Raw genomic sequence first — 22,172 nt, forward strand, 5'->3', positions numbered from 1 at the left:
AAATTTGAAATGCGTTTGATTTAACTCCAACTTCTCTCTCTCACGCACAAGTTTATTCCTTCTCATGATATATATATATATATATTTTATTTTTTAAAAATCTATTGTCAAAAGGCTTCTTGCGCAATAGTATGATCTCTCTCCCCTCGGATCAACTTGAGAGTTTTGAGTCCTAATAAGGACCTATTGGGAATAATGGGTGGTTTTAACTTTTAAAAACAAATAAATAATTCAATTGGTATTTGCTTGTGTAGTAAAATCTACGAAACGGCACAACTAAGAAAATCACTGCATTATTTTTTATCGAAGTGTTGGCATTGACTATATAGGAGAACACTAATTAATAACTAATTCAAATTTAATCTAAACAAATTCTCCCCCACTCTCTCTCTCTCTCTCCATTTTTCTCCATCTTATTTATTTTTCTTTTTTCATTTTTATTACAAAATAAAATTTAGTGAAGTAGAAGAATCATCCAACAGATACTGATGAAGGTGACACATACAAAATAAATAAGGAAAAATGGCTCAAAAGCGAATCATCATCCAATGTACATCCCAGTTTCTGGAAGTAGTCTGAGACAATGTAAACTGCAGAAGAGGAACACCTATATTATATTTATTCCAAAATACCAAAGTCATTGAGTGTAAGCATCCTTAATGATACAACAATATTAACTTCGAATTAAACATGATACACATTTCATATCTCCAGTTTCCGAGTATTACGAAAAACAACCAGAGCCAAGTATTTGTTCAGCAAATAGATCAAAGGATTAGTAAGGAAACATATATTGCTACTAATAAGACCAATGGGTTTTTCTCTAGAATTACAAACAGGTTCTTGTAGCTTTTACAAATTTTACACGAGTACAATTTGAGTCCAATACATCTGCAGCCGTGTCACAGGTTCCTTTCGATTATGAATTTTATTCTGTATACATGTGCACACCGTTATTTATAGTAAAGATTTACAACATTATCTACCTCACTTTGTATACCACCTCATCATAGAGGTTTCCGATCAATTATGACATGTATGGTTGCCGATTTCATGCCTCTTTGACTGTGAAAGAATGAACAAGGAGAAGCTAAAGCTATGGTCTTCGTTCAAATGTATTCAAGTACAGCACCTGTGTGATTAAATCCACATGATATTTGCAATGCCTTCACATTCTTGCCAAAGTTAACCATCGTTGGTTCATTGTAGTCGACATCATTTCCCTGACCCTGAAATGGGAAAACAAGTGGAGAATTTAGTTTGAAAACTTGGCAGATAGCATGACAAAGGTATATGAGATTCTAATCTTTGACAGGGTTCCAGGCTGCAGTTGATGTGAACAGAAAAATGGGAGCAAACAAAAACACTTAATGAGCAGATCAATAATCATGTATGGAGTAACCATTGCATAGCAGTGTCATTGATAATTACATCCCAAATGCAAGTACCATTTCTGAGAAAATATTATCACAAGGCAGACAACATCATTATACACAGATCTTTCACTGTCAATATCAGCCTCTAGCTTTGTTTCATTATCATTACATTATTAACATAAGTTGAAAGTGAGCTAAATTAGACTAGAAAATCCTGTGTACTGAAAGGCATTTGGAATTATTATCCGACTAAAAAGGGGAAGGAAAAGGATATTAGGGATGATAACGAGTTCTGGGGCCTTTCATATTTGTTTTAGCATCCAAACTCAAACCTAGGACTCCCTTTGCCCACATTTGGATGGCCATAAACCTTTTCAGTTTTGGCTTTATCACTGGACTGCCAATACTAGTACCGTGCCTTTTTTTGTTGCAGAGTTTGTCAAAAGAGAGTTGGGAATTTTTTTACCCCTTTATTACATATCTCAAGTCTTTTTGGGGGATGAAGTCAAAATCATGCATTCCATTTTCATGTGAAAAAGTTAAATTTCATTCTGTAATTAAATTTCATTCTGTAATCAATTCTAAAGATCTCACTAAAAAAATCCTAGAAGAAATACTGCCTAGATTAACTTGGAAAAGACGGGAGACAAGTACACATAAGCTCAGAAAAGTAGAAAGAAAAGTATTTATTGTGATATACTGGGCATATAATTCTTGAATTAGGTAAAGAGGAATTTGTATTGCTAAGTATTTATAGATTTTTATTAATTGTACAACTACTACACCAATTATTTGAAATTAACTCATGGGTCATACACTTTGAACAAAGTTTACAACTTGAAACAAAGCTATCTGAAAATATGACTACATTTATGCCAACCAGATCTGTAAGCTGATTAGCTGACATAGGACAAGTAACCAGAAAGAAAGAAAGGGATGAGAAATAGAACAATAGATAGACAAGAAGAAGGGGGTGAGAACAGAGTAAATAGATAGGCAGGATAGACTGAATGGGTGGTGTTGAAGCAACGGAAGCATGCGAATAACAAAGATCCAATGAAAGCCACTGAAGCAATCACACACAAACATAAGATATACATGGTTCAGCCAAAACCGGCCTACGTCCATGGATGAGAAGAGATTCCACTATGATTCGTAGAGATATTACAACAATATAGTACCAACACCACGTACATGTCTTTTCACCATGTACCACGCCACGAGCTTATCTCCTCGTTAACAGTGTCACCGGTGTTTTTCCTACTCTACCAACCCGCATATTACCTTTACCTATCAACTGCCTCATGAGACTACATCTCTCTCAATCTCATAAGTCTTAACCCAAAACCTAGGTATCTATTTATAGAGTTCCAAACCCAATTCCTTGTTGGACAAGGAATACAATTCCTTAGAGACCAAGACTTGCCAAATAAGAAATTACCTAACAAAATACAACTCTAAAATAGAATCCTAATTAGAATAGGAATTTGAGACACAATTTTCAACAATCTTCACCTTGGTACAAATTCCATCCAGCCAATCGTCACTTCCACGGCATTGATAATGACAATTCTTTTGCTGCTTTAATCTTGACGATACTCATGCAAAACTCCGATAGTCCACATTATACGTTGCTTGATCAGTCAAACCTCCAAGGCTCCACCTTGACTACATGAGCTCCATGCTATGTAACCAAGCCGATTGACTCCACCTACAACTGAAGCCCATTGCCGCACGTGTTGAGACGACTTGTGTTTTCTGGATCTCTTTCACCTTTGGCTCTTATACCAGTTTATTGGAGCAGCGAAAGCGCGCGAATAACTAAAATCCAATGAAAACCAATAAAGCAATCACACACAAACACAAGATATACACAGTTCAACCAAAACTGGCCTACGTCCATGGATGAGAAGAGATTCCACTATAATTCGTAGAGATATTACAACAATAGAGTACCAACACCACGTACATGTCTTTTCACCATGTACCACTCCACGAGCCTATCTCCTCGATAATAATGTCACCGGTGCTTTTCCTACTCTACCAACCCGCATACTACCTTCACCTGTGAACTCCCTCGTGAGACTATATCTCTCTCAATCTCAAAAGTCTTAACCTAAAACCTAGGTATCTATTTACAGAGTTTCAAACCCAATTCCTTGTTGAACAAGGATTACAATTCCTTAGAGGTCAAGATTTGCCAAACAAGAAATTACCTAACATAATACAACTCTAAAATAGAATCCTAATTAGAATAGGAATTTGAGACACAATTTTCAACAGGTTGGAAAAGCAAGAACATAAATGGGAGAAGGAACATAACACACTGAGAGGACTCAAAGAAAGCAATAATCAATAATCTCCAAAAACTAAATTATTCGTTTACAAAGAAGCATTTATATAGCAAAGCATAAAGAAACCCTAAAATATTAAAATACTAAATTATCCCTAAAAACAGAACATTGCCAAAAATTAAAAAACAATTAAAATAAAACCTAATTACATAATCCCAAATTTCATCTATCCTTATCCATTCTCCAAAAGTAGAGCTTGAACATGTGCGACTCATCATCCATGAAAATCATCATAGCTCGTTCCTCATCAATTCTCCTCGGTTGAGAAGAACTCTTCCCCGAAGAGTAAAGTGGAAAGTAATGCTCAAAATAACTTGGATTAACACATCAAGACTCATCTGTAATCCATGAGACATATGAAGCAGAATAATAAATCCATTGTGACTCACTCTGACCGTCAATAACATCATTAATACAATTCCAAGGCCATAACTGACATAATGGGAGCACAAGTTCTGTTGTTGAAGAAAATGTAATTCCACCTGTAGAAGCACAAGCTAACAACACGAGGCTCAATGGTACCTCAATACGACATCAAATACTCTAAATAAAAAATTGTACAAATACTATTATCTGTTGACAAGTCAAATAAATATGCATTAGGTCCAATTTTATTAATGATGTGAAAATATTGAATGCCTTGGGCTTCAAGTGAATTCAGGGAGCTATAAGGATAAGGTGGTCGTGGTGAACAAATTATACGAAATCACCTTCCAAGAATTTATGATTCCTATGATGAGCATATGCAATAAATTTATAATTTTTATTTGTGATCTTATATCGGCATGAAGCTCATGGACACACTCAACAAAGGAATCATAGATTTTAAATGAACAACGATGTGGAGGTAGCAAAGTAAAGTCAATGGGCTGGCGAAGGAAAATCCAAGATATAATTCCAAAAGAACAACTTCTAGCACACTGATTAACCAAGCTATTATATGCAAACTCCACGAAATGTAACAAAAAGTCTGAAGTGTTAAGGGGCACTCTTCTAAAATAACTAACCAACTTTCCTAGACCTTGGTTAACAATCTCAAGAAATTTTGTGAGGACAAAATGCAAAGGAAAATTTCAAACTAGTGCCCTAAGATGCCCAAAGTGTTTTCCAAAATTGGCTTTTGTATTTAACATCCCTATTTTAAGCAATGGAAGTGTGTGAGTCATGAATGCTAACATCCTCTACACGATTAGCTGAAATGGGAACATATGGAACATCAGATTCAGGTGGTTGAGACTTAAAACATGTTTTCAGATTGAGCACGGAAAACTACTCTTCGAGACACTTGGTTGGAAAATTGATTTATCTTATTGTTACTCGTCTTGACATTACATATGTTGTTGGTGTGGTTAATTGGTATATGCATGCTCCTCGTCGACCTCACTTTGAGGTTGTTTGTTGCATTCTGCGTTATTTGAAGGGTGCACCTGGAAATGGCTGTTGTATAAACCATCTTCCACTTTATTTGTGACAGGGTTTAGTGATGCTGATTGGGCTGGCAGTTGCTCTGATAGGCGATCAACATCTGGTTATTGCACTTTTGTTGGTGGTAATCTTGTTACTTGGCGCAGTAAACTCATTCTAATGCTGAAGCTGAGTATCGTGCTATGGCTCACACCGACTCTGAGATGTTGTGGATCCACTTGCTTCTTTAGGAGATGTGTATTGATGTTCCTACTCCTATGTCAATGTATTGTGGCAATCAGGCCGCTATCTTTATTGCTAGAAATCCTGTTTTTCATGAGCACACCAAGCATATAGAGGTTGTTTGTCATTTTATTCGTGATCATTTGATGCGGAAACAGATTACTACTCCCTATGTTTGCTCTAATGACCAGTTGGGTGATATTCTTACGAGCCGTTAGCTCGCGGTGCTTTTCAGCGATTATATTTCAAGCTGCGCAGGTTTAATCTCTATGCTCCAGCTTGAGGGGGAGTGTTAGAGTTTATTTTGATTATTAAGGACATTATTGTAATTTTGTTTACTTAATATAAATAGGATAGGTGGTGTGTAGAACTGTATACACACACCAGATTCTCTTTTCTTCTTCTGCTTCTCCTTTTCCTTCTCCTGTGTAGAACTGTATACACACACCAGATTCTCTTTTCTTCTTCTGCTTCTCCTTTTCCTTCTCCTCTCTAAACCTAAAACACACGGTTATCCAATTTAACTACTACTTTTGTCATTTCTTTTGCTAATATGAGTTCATCAACACAAAGCTGAGGAGAGGGCCTATATTGTGCCTTGGAGTCCCATTCTAATGGCTTTGCGGGATTTGTGCCATTATACTTGAAGCTATATGTGTTTTCGCTACAACAGTGAGATACACATAAATCATAGATCCATGGGTGACCAAGTAGCACGTGAGCTACATTCATCAGTAAAACATCACACCAAATCATAGCAGAGTAGTAACCCATTTGAATTGGAACTAGGCCCCTCTCAGAGACCAACAAGGAAGTTTCTCCTATATGGAGGGCTATCCTTTCTGATAGAAAGAAAATGCTTCAACACTTGGACTTCCAAATCCACAATGGTACACTCTTCAGCCTATTCTTTGATCCCTGGTATAAGGCAGTTTCTCTCCATCAAAGATTTGGGTTAAGGTGCCTCATTTCTGGATTCTGTCCGGAAGACACACTCAATGTTCTAAGGCAGCATACTGGGTGGCTTGTTCCATCATCATGGCCACTGGAAATTTCTCAATTCTTACACAACAATGCTGTTTTTGCAGAGGATAAGATAGGATGGGACAATGGACAGTTCAATTTCAAGGCTGCCTGGAATTTATGCAGACAGCATGCTGCCCCAGTTCCATGGTATTCTTTGGTTTGGAATGGCTGTCGGCCATGCATTTCTTTAAATGCGGTGTTGATGTTACAGCAAGCAAACAAATCTTTTGTGTATCTGAAGACAGTGCTATTTGTCATTATTGCTACCATGATGAAGATTCAAATGATCATCTTTTTTGGAACTGTCCCTTTGCTCAGCAAGTTTGGAATTGGTTTGTTGATATATGTGGATGGGAGGAACTGTTGGCTCTTCCCATGCTGTCAGCAGTCACTAATTGGTTCATTTTTCATACTACACAGAACTCAATGAGAAAAAAAGTGTTGAGATGCTTCTTCACTTCTATCATATGGTATATTTGGAATCACAGAAACAAAGTACATGTAGGGGCAATTTCTACTGCAGATGAACTAGCAAAGGAAGCATGCATTGAAGCTCTCACTTCACAGAACTTGTCAATTGCTGATCTACAGGCTATTCTCTGGTTTTGTTCTCTTATTTTCTTTTAGTCCTGTGTATGCCCAGGACTATATGAATTGTTTTCTCTGTTTTGCTGGTGATCCTCCTCTTTGATCACTTGTGTCCCCCGTACTCTAATGTCTATCTGTATCACTAAAATTTTCCCACCGTTCAGGAAAAAAATTTAAAAATAATTTCTCTTACCCAAACCACTCTATATGGCTGTGGGTGAGGTTCAGGTTTTAGCTTCATTCTGTCAGCCCCTGATTTTGCCACTGCATTTATTGCACTTCCTTTATCAATGATGATTTTACAAACTCTCTATCCGCATTGAAGATATGTATTGAATAGGCTGGTGTGTCTCCAATCATCTTTCTTTAAGAGAAATGATGGAATGCATGTCAAGAAATTGCTATAGGTCTCATTTTCTTTCCAATTTATCGTATGGCTAGGGAATGGTTCAATGTTATTCACAACATCTAAGTACTTAGGTGGAGGATACCTACATTCTAAGACTCGATGTGTTTGTACAACTTGAGGCATCCTAGAATAATTTTGGACTCAGACTCTCTGTGAAACTGGTTTTTCTCATTTTAGGATATCTAGATGATTGTGAAATAGAGAACATACCACAATGAGGAATGACAATGGATTTTAAAGGAATGCCGATATATTACTCAAATTGAATATAGTAATCCAGGATTATAAATTATCATGATGCTCATAGTAGAAATTGAAATACAGAAGAGGTTGGCAATAATGGGTGGATTTTTTTCTTTTTATCTTTTTATTTGACAAGTGCAATAATGTGCAGAATTTAGTGGTAGTGGTTACAAACAACAAAAGGCAGTGAGGTTGTGAAGGTTAATAGGTCGAGAAATAATGATTTTCATTTAAAGTCAGGACCTAGAAAATTTATGGACTTCAACAAGTAAAAGTATTGAATTCAATTTTCAAGTGAAATATGCGAACGCCTATTGACCTCAACTAAGAAGAAATAGAGCCCTTTGAGGTTAAGAAGTTCACGCCATTCCCGACTTGTCCAGTCCCGATCTCACAGCCTTACTTTATTCATTATTTCTGATTCTGGATGGATTTGAAACCGTGAGTAGAAAAAGTAACCCGCACCCATTAGCTCGTTATTTAGTAAAAGATTCCAACAAAAAAACCGCTTCGATAACTATGAAATGGAGATTTCTAGATATTGCATAGCTTGTCACAATCAATGTCAACCTTTTCCTTCTTGTTGCTGGTTATCTTGTTCGTACATATCTTCTCTTTTTAGAGACACGCGAAAGCGAAAGCCTAGGTCGCTTCTGTAAGTGGATAACCAGCACTGAAAACTGCTCCTTCATGCCTAGCCACTTTCTTTGATCTCCGATGGAATCACTTTAGGTCCTTAAGTAGGGTGAGGGGGTGGAATGAATCTAGGCCGACTGTCTGGTGTTTTCAGTGGTTGCGCGAAAACGGACGAATTCCATTTTCATTTTAAAGAGACATGCTATCAAAATAGCCCAATTTCGCAGTTCTTTCTTTTCGTACGAGTCGGAACCAATGTGTATGTGCTCCTGAGAAAGATATGGTGTTCTATTCCAATAGAGGAAGGGCGGGGCATCAAGTACACGTACATTTGCCAATTAACCACTTTCTAAACGCTGGCGTAGATACTAAAGAGAAGAAATTTCCATCCAAGATTTAATATTTGGAGGGCCCCAAATGGTAGGAAAAAACCCACATGAGTTCCTTTGACTGGAGCAAGAAGTTAGGGCTAAGCTAGGCAAAAATTCCGATAGTACGGTAGAAATAAATATTGCCTACTCTTAACAGTCAAAACGTGCCCTTTCATTCTGAATTAAAGACATGTCTGTGAAGATGTGGACTACCTGCACCCCCCAAAAGAAGGGAGCTCCGTCTGAGTTAAACTTGGAGATGAAAGTCTTTTTTCGTTTCTCACCTGTGAAGTAAGACTAAGCTCATAAGCTTATTATCCTAGGTTGGAACAAGTTGATAGCATCCTCTTTTTCACGTCCCCATGTCCCCACACCCTACAAGGCAAAACTAGCGGCCATGATTGAGAAAGCTCCTCCAATGGGAATTTCAGTTCTGTGAGCGAAGGAAGGTCAGAAAATGCATTCTTTTTTATTCCTTCGTATCAGATATTTCTGAACGTATTAAAGCCACTTTGTCTTTTTTATTAGAATTATTAGTCTCAGTGTCGATATTTTGTACGACACGAATATTCTACCATAGTAGGAAAAGAAGAAGTTTTGGGTTTTGGCTTACTTAAACTGAGAGTCAAGAGCTATATTTATATACAAGAATAGGGTACAAAAAAAAGGGAACCAAATCAAAGAAAAACAAGAAATATGCCAAAATCTACGTGATCCCATTATTATGGAGATCTTATATAAAACACCTAATAAAAGGCTAAAAATAGCTAATAAAAATAAAAATAATAAGAATAAAGATATTTCAACACTCCCCTCAAGTTGGAGTGACGATATCAATCAAGCCCATCTTGGTGATCGAGGAATGAAACAAAAATGGACCAACTGATTTGGTGAACACATCGGCCGACTCATTAGAGGACGGAACAAAGCATGGCTTGATAATTCCCTAACGAACCTTCTCTCTGATAAAATGAATGTCCACCTCTATATGGTAGGTATGCTGACAGTCCAATGTCTTAACCGAAAGAGTTGCAGTTTCTTCAAAGAAATCGGAGAGAGGTTCATATTGTGCTAATTCTTCCCAGCTAGACTGGAGGTACCCAAAATACTCTGATACTGATGCATTAGCAATCTCCTGATAAAGTTGAAAGATACGAGCGACATTGCGGGAGCGGGCATACATAACGAAAAACGGAATGTGAAACATGAACATATTATAGATACGCTCCTCCATTGAGTTGAAGATCCAACCCAGAATGGTGCATCTGTCCATGTCCCATGCAATATATTTAGTATCTGTCTTTTCCGGTTCCTTGACTAGACCAAAAACCCAACCAGATTTCCCTTTACCCCGAATATAAAGCTGCAGAACGGGACCAAGATATGAAGTTGCACCCATTTAAGAGAACACTAGTAACCCGTTGCGCCGGAGCATGTTGTGCCAAAGATAAAGTATGCTAGATTGAGGATAAAGTGTCCTTTTGGCTACTAGAATCACTCATAGTACCAAAATAAGGTTGGTCCACACGTCAAAGAGAGAGTTAAGAGGAAAACAAGGCCGGAAAAATTGGCACTTTCCTCCAAATATACTGCCGAACAAAGACCGACAGCCTACAAAGGGAAAAAAAAAAAAAATTCACCAGAAGGACGCTTAGGTCATAAAAAAACCTAAGGGAATTCTCTTAAAAAAAGAGTCAAAAACTGAGGGTTACCCCTATGATGTGTGCGCAAGCCTCTGTTGGGGTTATCGTACCAAAAAAGAGAGAGAGAGAGGGGTCCAGCGTAATGGCTGCGAGGAGAAGGAGGTGTGCCGGAGGTGAGGGAAAGAGGAGAGAGTAGGTGGCGACGTTGGGGAAGGAAGATGGGGAACTGAAGGTTTTTGCTTTTGCTTTGATACCAAAATAAAGAAGTTTTGGGTTTTGGCTTACTTAAACTAAGAACCAAGAGCTATATTTACATATAAGAAGAGGGTACAAAAAAAGGAAACCAAATAAAAGAAAAACAAGAAAGATTCCAAAATCTACGTGATCCCATGATTATGGGGATTTTACATAAAACACCTAATAAAAGACTAAAAACAACTAATAAAAATAATAATAATAAAGATATTTCAATAGTAAGTATTCAAGAATCAGTACGAGTTATCCAAATGTATTCGATTCAGAGTTAGGAGTCTAAGGCACGTCATGTTTTCGGAGGATCATTGGCGTAGGGATTTTTTTCGGGCTCAAAGGTTTCCCCAGCTGTTTAGAATCTCATCGAACATGCATGCACTGGTGGTTGACTGTTATCAGCTTGATAATGGGCAGTTGACTTGCAATGTGTTGTTTCGTAGAGAGGTACACGATTAGGAAATTGCTGAGGTTGTTGATCTCTTTGCACTGCTTTACAGCCAGGAGGTGGAGGGTGAGGATATGGATAAGATGGTGTAGTAGGACGCACCTAGGTGGGTTTTTGAGGTTAGGTCCTTCGACGGGAGTCTGACGGTGATCCCAAGCCAACCTTTCCCTTGGAAGGCTATTTAGAGGACGAAAGCCCCCATGAAGAAGACATTTTTCACTTGGACTGCCCTTAGTAGCATTCTCACTCTTGACAACCTAAAGAGACGTCAGATAGTCATGAACTGGTGTTGTATGTGCAAAAAGATGGAGGAATAAGTGAACCACCTTCTCCTTCATTGTCCAGTGGCAAAGGATGTGTGGTTTTTGTTCTTGAATGCTATTGGTATGGCTTGGGTGTTTCCCAAGTCCATGGTTGATATGTTAGAGGCTTGAAGAGGGTGTATAGTGGAGAGCCGAGCCGAGCCGAGCCAAGGATGAGTAGAGAGCCACTTCCTTTGTTTATGGTGGGGCCTGTGGCGTGAGAGAAATAAGAGATTCTTTGATGGAGAGGAGTCCCCTATTTGGTCTCTTAAATACAATATTCTTTCTACTCTATTTGTTTGGGTCAATGAGGCAAATCGTAAATCTTTTGGGCATCTTTTCGATTTTGTGGATAGCTTTAATTTACAGTGCCATTTGAGGCTTATTTGTATTCCTTTGGGAGCACTCCCCTCTTGAGTGCCTTTAATGAAATCTTACTAAAAAAAAAAAAAAAAAAAAATTTGCTGTTTGGAAAGAGAGGACTATGAGAATTTTCTAAAATGATTAACAGGGATGTTATATCATTATAGATACAATCGTACAGGTGATGGAGTTGGTTAGATATAAGGACTTTCTTTGAAGAACTAATGATTCTCAGCCTAAAAAATGATCATTAGGGAGTGGAATCTCCCTTTGTCAATTATAAAAATAACTTCCATATCAAATACACTCTTAGATACTGTTATTCTCCAGATAGTTTGTTGGTGGGTCATGCTTTTTGTAAGAGTCCTAAAATGAGAGTAGCAGATAAGGTTGTTGACTTTATTAGATAATCAAATCAAGAGTAAAGTATAAGAAGAAGAAGAAGAAGAAGACAAAGAGAAGAAAGAGGATGAGAGGAAAAGAAAGGGAGAATGCAAAAAATACTTTCATCCTTCCACCACATTCTATTTATACCAACAAGTTTAGGAAATTACATATAAGCACCCAACATTATATAAGTAATAACAAATAAGCTCCTGACAACACTCCCCCTCAAGTTGGTGCAAAGATATCTAGCATGCCCAACTTGACTAACATATTTTGCAAGCAAGTCTTGCTCACACCTTTAGTCAAAAGACTCAAATCATCAGCAACCTGATCACATGTGTTGACGTATGAAGTACAAATCAGCCCAAGATGAAGCTTTTTCCTTGATGAAGTGGCGATCGACTTCAATGTGCTTTGTCCTGTCATGTTGAACTGGATTGTAGGCAATGATAATAGCAGCCTTCTTGTCACAATACAACTTCATGAACTCGCAAACATGATAACCCAACTCACCCAACATAGTTCGTAGCCATAACAACTCGCGAACTCCATGTGCCATGGATCTGAACTCAGCCTCTGCAATAAATCTAGTTACTACAAATTGTTTCTTACTTCGTCAAGAAACAAGATTACCTCCAACAAATGTGCAATATCCAGAAGGAGATCGTCGATCTATCACAAACCATGCCCAATTAGCATCAATATGGGCTTCAGCACGCAAGTGGCCATGACGGCCAAACAAAATCCCCTTACTAGGTGAACCCTTGAGGTAGCGAAGAATATGATGAGCTGCCTCAAGGTGAGGTGTATGTGGAGTATGCATAAACTGACTAATCACACTAACAACGTCGGCAATATCTGGGCGCATGAGAGATAGGTAAATCAGTCTCCCAACCAATTGTTGAAATCTTTCCACATCATCTAATGAGTCTCCATCTACATCATTAAGCCTATGGTTCTGCTCAATGGAAATATCAATAGGTTTAGCTCCAATCCTACCTGTTTCAGCCAAAAAATCTAACACATACTTCCATTAAGAAATGAATACCCCTTTCTTCGATTTGTGAGATATAAATTTATAATTGGCTTATTTCGTTGTTAAAACAAGTCCGATCGAGTTGTAAATTTTTAGTCCGATCGAGTGGTGGAATTGAAGAAGTGCGTGTTCATACTTCGATACACTCTGGAATGATGAGAACAACGCTTTAGGAAGGTAAGAGAGTGTGTGAGAACACTTTGGAGTTTCAAAATTGGTGTTTTTCAAGTCTGGCAAACTTGAACCGATTCAACCACCCTGAACAGGTTCAAGTGTGTAACAATTATTTGACCAACTTGAACTAGTTTAACCACTCTGAACCGTTCAAAGTCTTCAAACAGTTTTGGTAATGCATAGACTTTTACCACATTAATTATGCATGAAATTGACTTGTTTTCCAAGTACAATTAGGTTTTCAAAAGTCTATAAAAACAGGTTTTCTCACTTAGGATTTCACGGCTTTTTGCATAGAAAATTCTTATTTAATTGAGAGCAATATTTGTGAGATTTTTATTCAGAAAATCAATTTGATTTTATTTTTGAGAGTGCACGCACAAACATAAGAGTGATTTAGGAGTGTTGTTCTCTATCTCATCGGAATTGGAGTATAGTTGAAGATTCAAAGATTCTAAAAAGCATAATTAATTCCTTCTACAACAAATTTAGATTTGAAGAAGAAAGGTGTTTAGATCACACTTTGAAGGGGTCAAGGTGCTTTGCGAAGTGTTGTTGATCTACTGGCAATCCTTCTACAAGGTTCAAAGAGTAAGTCTAAAGTCGAGAGCTATTGGACAGGGGAGTCGCAAAATAAGGGGTGTTCAACAAGTTGGGTCTTGGTAGAGTGAGGGGTGTGAGGCTGAGTCAAAGTTTGATGTACTTTGCTTCATACATAGTGGATCTTTTTATGCTTGGGATAATGCACAAAACCTCGAGGTTTTCTAATTGGTTTCCTCCCTAAAATCCGGTGTCACTTTAACTTTACTTGCATTTATTTTTGCTTTGTGGTTTAATTTATTTACTTTTATTCCGTAAATTTAATTTAAGCAAAAATCAGATAAAAGAGCAAGTTGAACCTATTCACCCCCTCTAGGTTGCTAATCCATATTATATGCCACAACCATTCCGCATTTTGCAACTCACAATTGGTATCAGACCCATCCTCTATACATTGAGTTGTTCCTTGTGGAATATTTTAAAAAAATAAAATAAAATTCTGTTTTTGTTTTCAAAAATTTGATATGGATAACGTTCTTAGGGAAGGTGGATCTATTCAACATACTCCTTTGTTTGATGCTGACAACTATGCTTTTTGGAAACCTAACATGACAGCTTTTCTTATGACTTAAGGTAAATATGTTTGGGCTGCCATTGAAAAAGGTTATAAAAAACCTACAGTCACAAAGGATGGTGTTACCACTGAAAAGGAAGAGTCCAAGTGGACCCAAGTTGAGAATGATGCTCAAGAGGGAAACACTAAAGCCTTATTTTCTTTATTCAAAGATGTTGTCCAATTTGAATTCACTCGTATTGCTCATCGTAAAATTGCAAAGGAAGCATGGGACTTCAACTTACCCATGAGGGTACAGATGAAGTCAAATCTTCAAAGACTGAGATCTTGTGTTTCAATTTGAAAATCTTAAGATGGAAGAAGATGAAACCTTTTCTAAGTTTTACATGAAACTCAACCATATTGTGTCTAGCCTTCGAAACCTAGGAAAGAAAGTAATAGATAAGAAAATTAACAAGAAATACCTTCGATCTTTGCCATAAAGGTTCAGAATCAAAGTTGAAACACTGCAAGCAACTCAAAACATTAATACCATGCAAGTTGATGAGGTTGTAGGTCATATTAAGAACTATGAGATGAAGTACTATGGAAATTCCCAAAAACCTAAAGACTTAGCCCTAAAAGCTTCAAAGTCTGAGGTTAAATATGATAGCGAGTTTGATGAAGAGATTGCTCTCATCACTAGGAAGTTCAGAAATTTGATGAAGTCTAAAAAGATGAATGCACTTAAGAAAAGGGGAGAGTCGAGGTTTAGGAATAGTGAGTCTTCATCTAAGGGAAGTGAGAGACAAGATAAAAGGAGGGAAGAAGAGTCTAAAGAAACTAAAATTAAATGTTGGACGTGTGGTGGTATAGGTCATACATCAATAGTTTGTCCAAGTCCTAAAAATAACTTTGTTGCTAGGAAAGAGTCCAAAGATAAACATAAGGGAAAAGCAATGAAATTTTCAGTTTCTAGGGATAATGATGCTTTTTTTTTCGGATGATATTTCTTCTCATCATAATGATAATTCTCTTACTTTTGTTGCTATTGTGAATAATGATGCTTCTAAAAGATTTTCTTTGTCTGATACAGATGACTCGGATTTTGAAGACATAGCAAAACCAAATGATTAAGATTTTTACAAGGAAGCAACAAAGGAGAATTATGGTAAAACCTTCAATGAATTGTATGTTACATATGTTCAAACAAACAAAGACTTCAATAAGCAAGGTAAAGCATTGGAAGAAGTTGAAAAACAAAGAAATGCACTGAAGAAGGAAAGTGAATAGAAACAGAAAGAGATTGAAGATCTTCAAGGAAAGGTAAGGTTCCTAGAAAGTGAGGTAAGTCAAATTAATTCTGCAAAAGAATCTCTTGTTTCTAAATTGGGATTTCTTGAAATTGAATTGAAAAAGTCACAAGAGAAATTAAGTCAAGTTAATTCTGCAAAAGAATCTCTTATTTCTAAATTGGGATTTCTTGAAATTGAATTGAAAAAGTCACAAGAGAAATTGATTGGATTTACTTCTGGGCAGGTTAAACTTGATGAGATGATTAATATTGGCAAAAATGTGAATGACAAAACTGGCTTAGGTTTTAATGAGGCTTCATCTAGTAATTAGGGTGAAACTGTTTTTGTGAAACCTAATAACTTGAATGTGCCTAAAAATAAATTTAAGGTTGTTGATTCATCACATGCTAATATGTCTTATGTGCCTACTATTTTGCATTGTACTTATTGTGGTAGGAATGGACATAGCCAATATTATTGCTATAGGAAGAGACGAGAAACTTTTTCTGAATTTCATACTTATGGTTCTTATGCTAAGAATAGGGTTCATGCTAAAAAGCAAAATTATGTGAATCAACCCAAAAATTCTAATGCTAAGAATTATTCAAACAAGAAAAAGGTTGGAATTGAAAAGTCTCTTCAAAAGTTGAATGTAAAGACTGTGTGGATCAAAAAGGAAGACTTGATTAATTATATGCCTGTTGATGGTATGGGACTTGTTCCTATTAGATCTATTGGTGAAAACCCCCCTAACTAAGTCCTAAAGAGGTTTTATGGTCATGAACTATGCTTTGATGAATATCTTGTTTCCATTGGACCATATCTTGTAGTTTGGGATTTAGGTTATTTTTTTTTGTTTTCATGAGAAAGTGATAATCATGTTCTTCTTGTCAATACATGAGTGATAATTATTTCTTTTGAATTCATTATTTTTAAATGCAAATTGGGACACATGATTATTTGATGAAAAAGGTTCCTTGATGTGCAATCTATATGTTGAAAGACTGTTTGCTTTGTTTATTTATTTATAAATATGAGTCTCTTGAGTTCATATTTTTCATGTGCACTAGTCTAACTCTAAGAAAATTTAATTGAAAATCATTGTGAAGTTGACTAGGTCATATTGCTCATAAAAGCTATAAATGTTATTGTTTAAAAATTAAAATAAAATTAAATTTTTTAGCATAAAAGGAAAAGAAAAATCAAAAGAATGCTGAAAATCTTGACTAAGGAAAAGGCTACCCATTGAGATTAGGTTGAAAATTCCTACTAGACTTTGAAGATAAGCTAATTGAGTAAAAAGAAAGGAGGAGACAAGTCGAACTAGGGAATTACTGTCTATTCTTTAGAGTGAAAGCCAACTTGCTTAGAAAAATTTGCTCAAAACAATTTTATCTTGATGCTTTTCAATCAATATGGTTTAGACAGTTGATCAATGTGATTTGATTGAAATTTGATGAGGTTGGACTGCGCACACACACATATGAACTTGCTAGGCAAATTTCTAAATTTTTATAGAAATTGCAAGTTGAATTTCATATTATGATTGCATGTTTGAGAATTGATTTGACTGAATAATTTGTGGTGTCTAAATATTTCGTGTTGTTAAATTCTCTTAAATTCTTCAGAAATTTTTGGATCTAATATATACTTGAAATTCATGGATTTCAAATATCAGAAAAATAAAAAAATAAAAAATTGAAAAATCCAAAAAGATTTACCTCTTAGTTTTCATTAGGAATTTTCATTTTTAACTGCATATGGATATTCTCTCTCAATTTGTTCTTTTCTTCTTTTTATGCATGGTTTGTTAAATTCTTACAAAAATGGAGAAGAGGTACTTCATGTTTAAGGGGGAGATATCATATGTGATTTTGAGCATGATTGGTTCTATTTATTTTGTAAATGGAACATATGTTATCTTGGATATTTCTCTTTTGTTCCCTTGCTACCATACATCATCATATTTTTGAGCTTCTTGCTATATCTTATACATAGATGATATTTTTGTCTCTCTTTATGTTAATTCTCTCTTATTATTTTTTTCCTTTCTTGATAAGCTTTATTTGTCAATTTTAACAAAAAGGGAGAGTTTCTAGAATTGAGGGGGAGACATATACATTGATATATTCATATTGATATATGTTGTTTATCTTTCTTAATTAAGCTTCACGAGTAGTTTTGTTGAGCAGATGTTCAAATTACAATGGGAGAAAACTACAACTGATGAAGCTTCGTATGGTTCAAGAAGAATTCCGGTTTTTGTCTATTTTTGAACAATCATTGTAATTTACTTTTTCTGCTTGAGTAGATTACTTGTTGTCTTAGGGGTTTTGTCACGAAATTGCCAAAGGGGTAGATTGTGAGATATAAATTTGTAATTGGCATATTTCATTGTCAAAACGAATCCGATTGAGTTGTAAATTTTCGGTTCGATTTGTCAAGAATCAAAATGAGAAGTGGAATTGAAGAAGTGATCGTGTTCATACTTCGATACACTCTAGGATGATGATAACAACGATTTAGGAAGGTAAGAGAGTGTGTGAGGACACTTTGGAATTTCAGAATTGGTGTTTTTCAAGTCTGGCCAACTTGAACGGGTTCAACCACCCTGAATCGGTTCAAGTGTCAAAAATTATATTCTTCGAAAACTTACTGGCCAACTTGAACCGGTTCAACCACTTTAAACCAATTCAAAGTCTTCAAACAGTTATCTGTCAAGACAAAGATTTTGAGTGCTATGTTTGCAACTACTGTTTGGAAGATTTGGACTGCTAGAAATGCTGTGCTTCATGATGGATGTAAAGATCAGGCTGCATATGTTGCTAAGACTATAGTTTGGGAAGTTTTGACTTACCTCAAATGATTTTTTACTTGTGTTTTAATTGTTTTATGTTATTGTACTATGTTTTGTTCTCCAATTTGTACTGGAAGTGGGCTTATACTAGCTCTTGAACTGTAAAAGGAGGTATACCTCCTTATGCACTTGTACTACATTCTCTTTTGTATATAAAAACAACCCATTTAGGAAAAAAAAAAAAAAAGTCTTCAAACAGTTTTGGCAACTTAGTTTCCTGATCTGTTTTGGCATCCTATTGTGCATAGACTTTTACCAAATTAATTATGCATGAAACTGACTTGTTTTCCAAGTACAATTAGGTTTTCAAAAGTCTATAAAAACATGTTTTCTCACTTAGGATTTCACGGCTTTTTGCATACAAAATTATGATTTAATTAAGAGCAATCTTTGCGAGATTTTTATTCAGAAAATCAATCTGATTTTTCTGATTTATTTTTGAGGGCACATGCATAAACACGAGTGATTTAGGAGTGTTGTTCTCGATCTCATCAGAATTGGAGTATAATTAAAGATTCAGAGATTCCGAAAAGCATAATTAATTCCTTCTACAACAAATTCAGATTTGAAGAAGAAATGTGTTTAGATCACACTTTGGAGTGGTCAAGGCGCTTTGCGAAGTGATGTTGATCTACCAGCAATCCTTTTACAGGGTTCAAGGAGTAAGTTTGAAATCGAGAGCTGTTGGACGGGGGAGTTGCAAAGTCAAGGGTGCTCAGTAAGTTGGGTCTTGGTAGAGTGAAGGGATGTGAGCCTGAGTCAAAGTTCGGTGTACTTTGCTTCATACATGGTGGATCTTTTTACGCTTGGGATAGCGCACAAAACCTCGAGGTTTTCCAATTGGTTTTCTCGCTAAAATCCGGTGTCACTCTAACTTTACTTGCATTTATTTTTGCTTTGTGATTTGATTTATTTCCTTTTATTCCGTAAATCTAATTTAAGCAAAAATCGAATAAAAGAGCAAGTTGAACCTATCCACCCCCTCTAGGTTGCTAATCCATATTATATTCCACAACCATTCCGTATTGTGCAACTCAGAAGATCTACACACCTCGATGCCAAGAAAGTATCTCAAGGATCCAAGGTCTTTAACCTCGAACTCTATCCCGAAGAATAACTTTGTTCGATGAATCTCTTCTAGATCATTTCCAGTGATAACAACATCATCAACATATAAAATAAGGGCAGTGGTGCAGCCCTAGTGCTTCTTGATGAAAAAAGTATGATATATCTGACTCTGTGCGCCCTACTCTTTTCACAGCAGTGTTGAACCTCTCAAACCAAGCACGTGATGACTGTTTTAAATCATATAAGGCTTTATTTAGCTTGCACACTAAATTCTGACCATTGGCAAGCTTAAACCCTAGTGGCATAGTCATATACACCTCTTCCTCCAAGTCACCATGAAGGAAAGCATTCGTTACATCCAGTTGATGTAAAGGCCAATTTAAATTAGCTGTTAAAGAAAGAAGGACACGTATAGAGTTCATCTTGGCAACAAGAGCAAATGTTTCCAGATAATCAATCTCATAGGTATTGAGTGAAGCCCTTTGCAACTAATTGGGCTTTATATCTCCCAATTGTTCTATCTGCATAATACTTTATTGTGTAAACTCATTTGCAGCCTATTGGTTTCTTTCCCCTATGTAATGGAACAATATCCCAAGTACCATTCTTCTCAAGGGCTTTCATCACTTCAAGCATGACTTCGTTCCGTGGAGTTTGACTGAGAGCATCTGAAACACTAGAAGGAACAGATATGTTGGAGATGAGGCATTATAGGATATAAACTGATATGGAATGTTTTGTACAACAATGAACACCCTTACGATAGGCAATAGAAACATCAAGATCAACAGGGGAAAAGAATCAAGAGTATCAATGTCAACTGACGAATTACCTGGATCGAGGGAGACTTCTTGGTCCTGGGGTGAGCCAATGACTTGTTTTTCCCTCCCAGTGTAGACAATTGGCTGCTTTTCCTCCTGTTAGGAGGATTAGACATAGGCACCCCAATAAGAAGCTCCCCTCGAATGGGAATAGGCAAAGGAAGGGGACATTCCCTCTGAATGGACAACGGATTCTCTACTAGTATAGTTGTCTCCCCCCGTACAGAATCCCGAGCTGTGAAAAGAAACAGGAACAAACTCAAAGAATGTAACATCCATGGAGACAAACTGACAACGAGTGGTAAGGTTATAACACCAATACCCTTTCTGAGTGGCTAAGTATCCAAGAAAGACACATCAGATTGCCTTAGGATCCATTTTGTCCTTGCGATGATGAATATGAACATAACAAACACAACCAAACACTTTCGGAGGGATAGTAAACAAGACAGTGTGATGGTGTAAGATAGAGAAAGGGGATTGATAGCCAAGAGCCTTAGAAGGCATGCGATTGATAAGGTATGTAGCTGTTAAGGTGAGCCCAATAACTTATAGGTCTTCCCATCCCAATTAAAAGAGAATGGGTCACCTCCGTAATATGACGGTATTTTCGTTCAGCTACACCGTTCTGTTGTGGTGTATCGACATAGGAGGTTTGATTGACAATCCCGTTTTCAACAAAAAATGAGGCAAGACCACTATACATAAACTCTCCTCCATTATCAGATCAAAGGATTTTGAGGGGACAACCAAACTGAGTACATATCATCTTATGAAAGGTTTTAAAAATGGAATGAACTTCATCTTTGGTTTTCATAAGATAAATCCAAGTATATCGACTAAAGTCATCAACAAACACAACAAAGTAACGAAAACCAAGTAACGAAGGAGTAAATCCAGGACCCCACACATCAGGGTGAACAAGCTACAAAGGAGCTGTACTTTTATTAATACTAGTAGGATAAGAAACACGACATTGTTTAGCAAGAAAACATGTTTCACAATTTAACCAAAAGATTCCAATGAGGCAAATTGGGGAAGCACATGCTTCAAAACAGGATGAGGTAAATGACCAAGTCTATTATGCCATCGCATTAACAGATCTTTATTGACATTACTATTCCTAACACTAGATTGATTTGCAACATAATAAGAAGTTGGCCTCGTGTTCAGCAAATACAAGCCATTGTCATCACGTCCACTTCAAATCGTCTTTCTCGTGTCTAAGTTTTGAAACACACAGTGAGTAGATTTGGGGAGGATTTTGGCAGATGGTGTTCCCAGGTGGTGTTGGTGTTTAGAAATTCATTCGGAAGGGTTGGGATGAATTTTCTAAACACATCAGGTTTCGAGTTAGGGATGGTAGCTGGATTCGATTTTGGGAGGATATTTGGTGTGATGAGCGTCCTCTTGCCCTTTTGTTTCCAGACTCTTCAGGATTGCCATGGACAAACATGCTTTGGTGTTTAACTACTATCACCTTGATAGTGGGAGAACGTCTTGGGATGTGCATTTTGTGAGGAACTTTCAGGATTTGGGAGATTGAGGAGGCTATTGGCTTTTTAGAGTTATTGTATCACCAGGATAGGATATTGTGGACGGAATTCCTGATTCTGTGGTGTGGATTCCATCTCCCCAAGGTTGCTTTGAGGTTCGATCTTTCTTTGGGTGTCTTGCAGAGGCTCCAGGGGAAGCATTCCCGTGGAATGCTATTTGGCATTCTAGGGCTCCTTTCAAAGTGGCTTTCTTTACTTGGACATCGGTTTTGGGGAAGATCTTGAGCCAG

The 22,172-nt window shown here is 36.8% G+C and overlaps 1 protein-coding gene across 2 annotated transcripts in view; it reads right to left on the bottom strand.

Annotated features, from left to right (window-relative positions):
• Nucleotides 1–673: 673 nt before the first annotated feature.
• LOC132303200 (ultraviolet-B receptor UVR8) overlaps nucleotides 674–22,172 on the bottom strand; it is a 93,343-nt gene continuing 71,844 nt past the window's right edge. For both annotated transcript variants that reach the window (XM_059800363.1, XM_059800362.1), the window contains exon 15: nucleotides 674–1,229. In XM_059800363.1, coding sequence (XP_059656346.1) covers nucleotides 1,110–1,229 — 120 coding nt within the window. In that variant the 3' untranslated portion in view covers nucleotides 674–1,109. The remainder of the gene's footprint in view (nucleotides 1,230–22,172) is intronic.

This window comes from Cornus florida, unplaced genomic scaffold, assembly GCF_030987335.1.
Source record: "Cornus florida cultivar Cherokee Brave unplaced genomic scaffold, ASM3098733v1 CherokeeBrave_3.0.0_Hap2_Chr04, whole genome shotgun sequence".
Lineage (NCBI taxonomy): Eukaryota > Viridiplantae > Streptophyta > Magnoliopsida > Cornales > Cornaceae > Cornus > Cornus florida.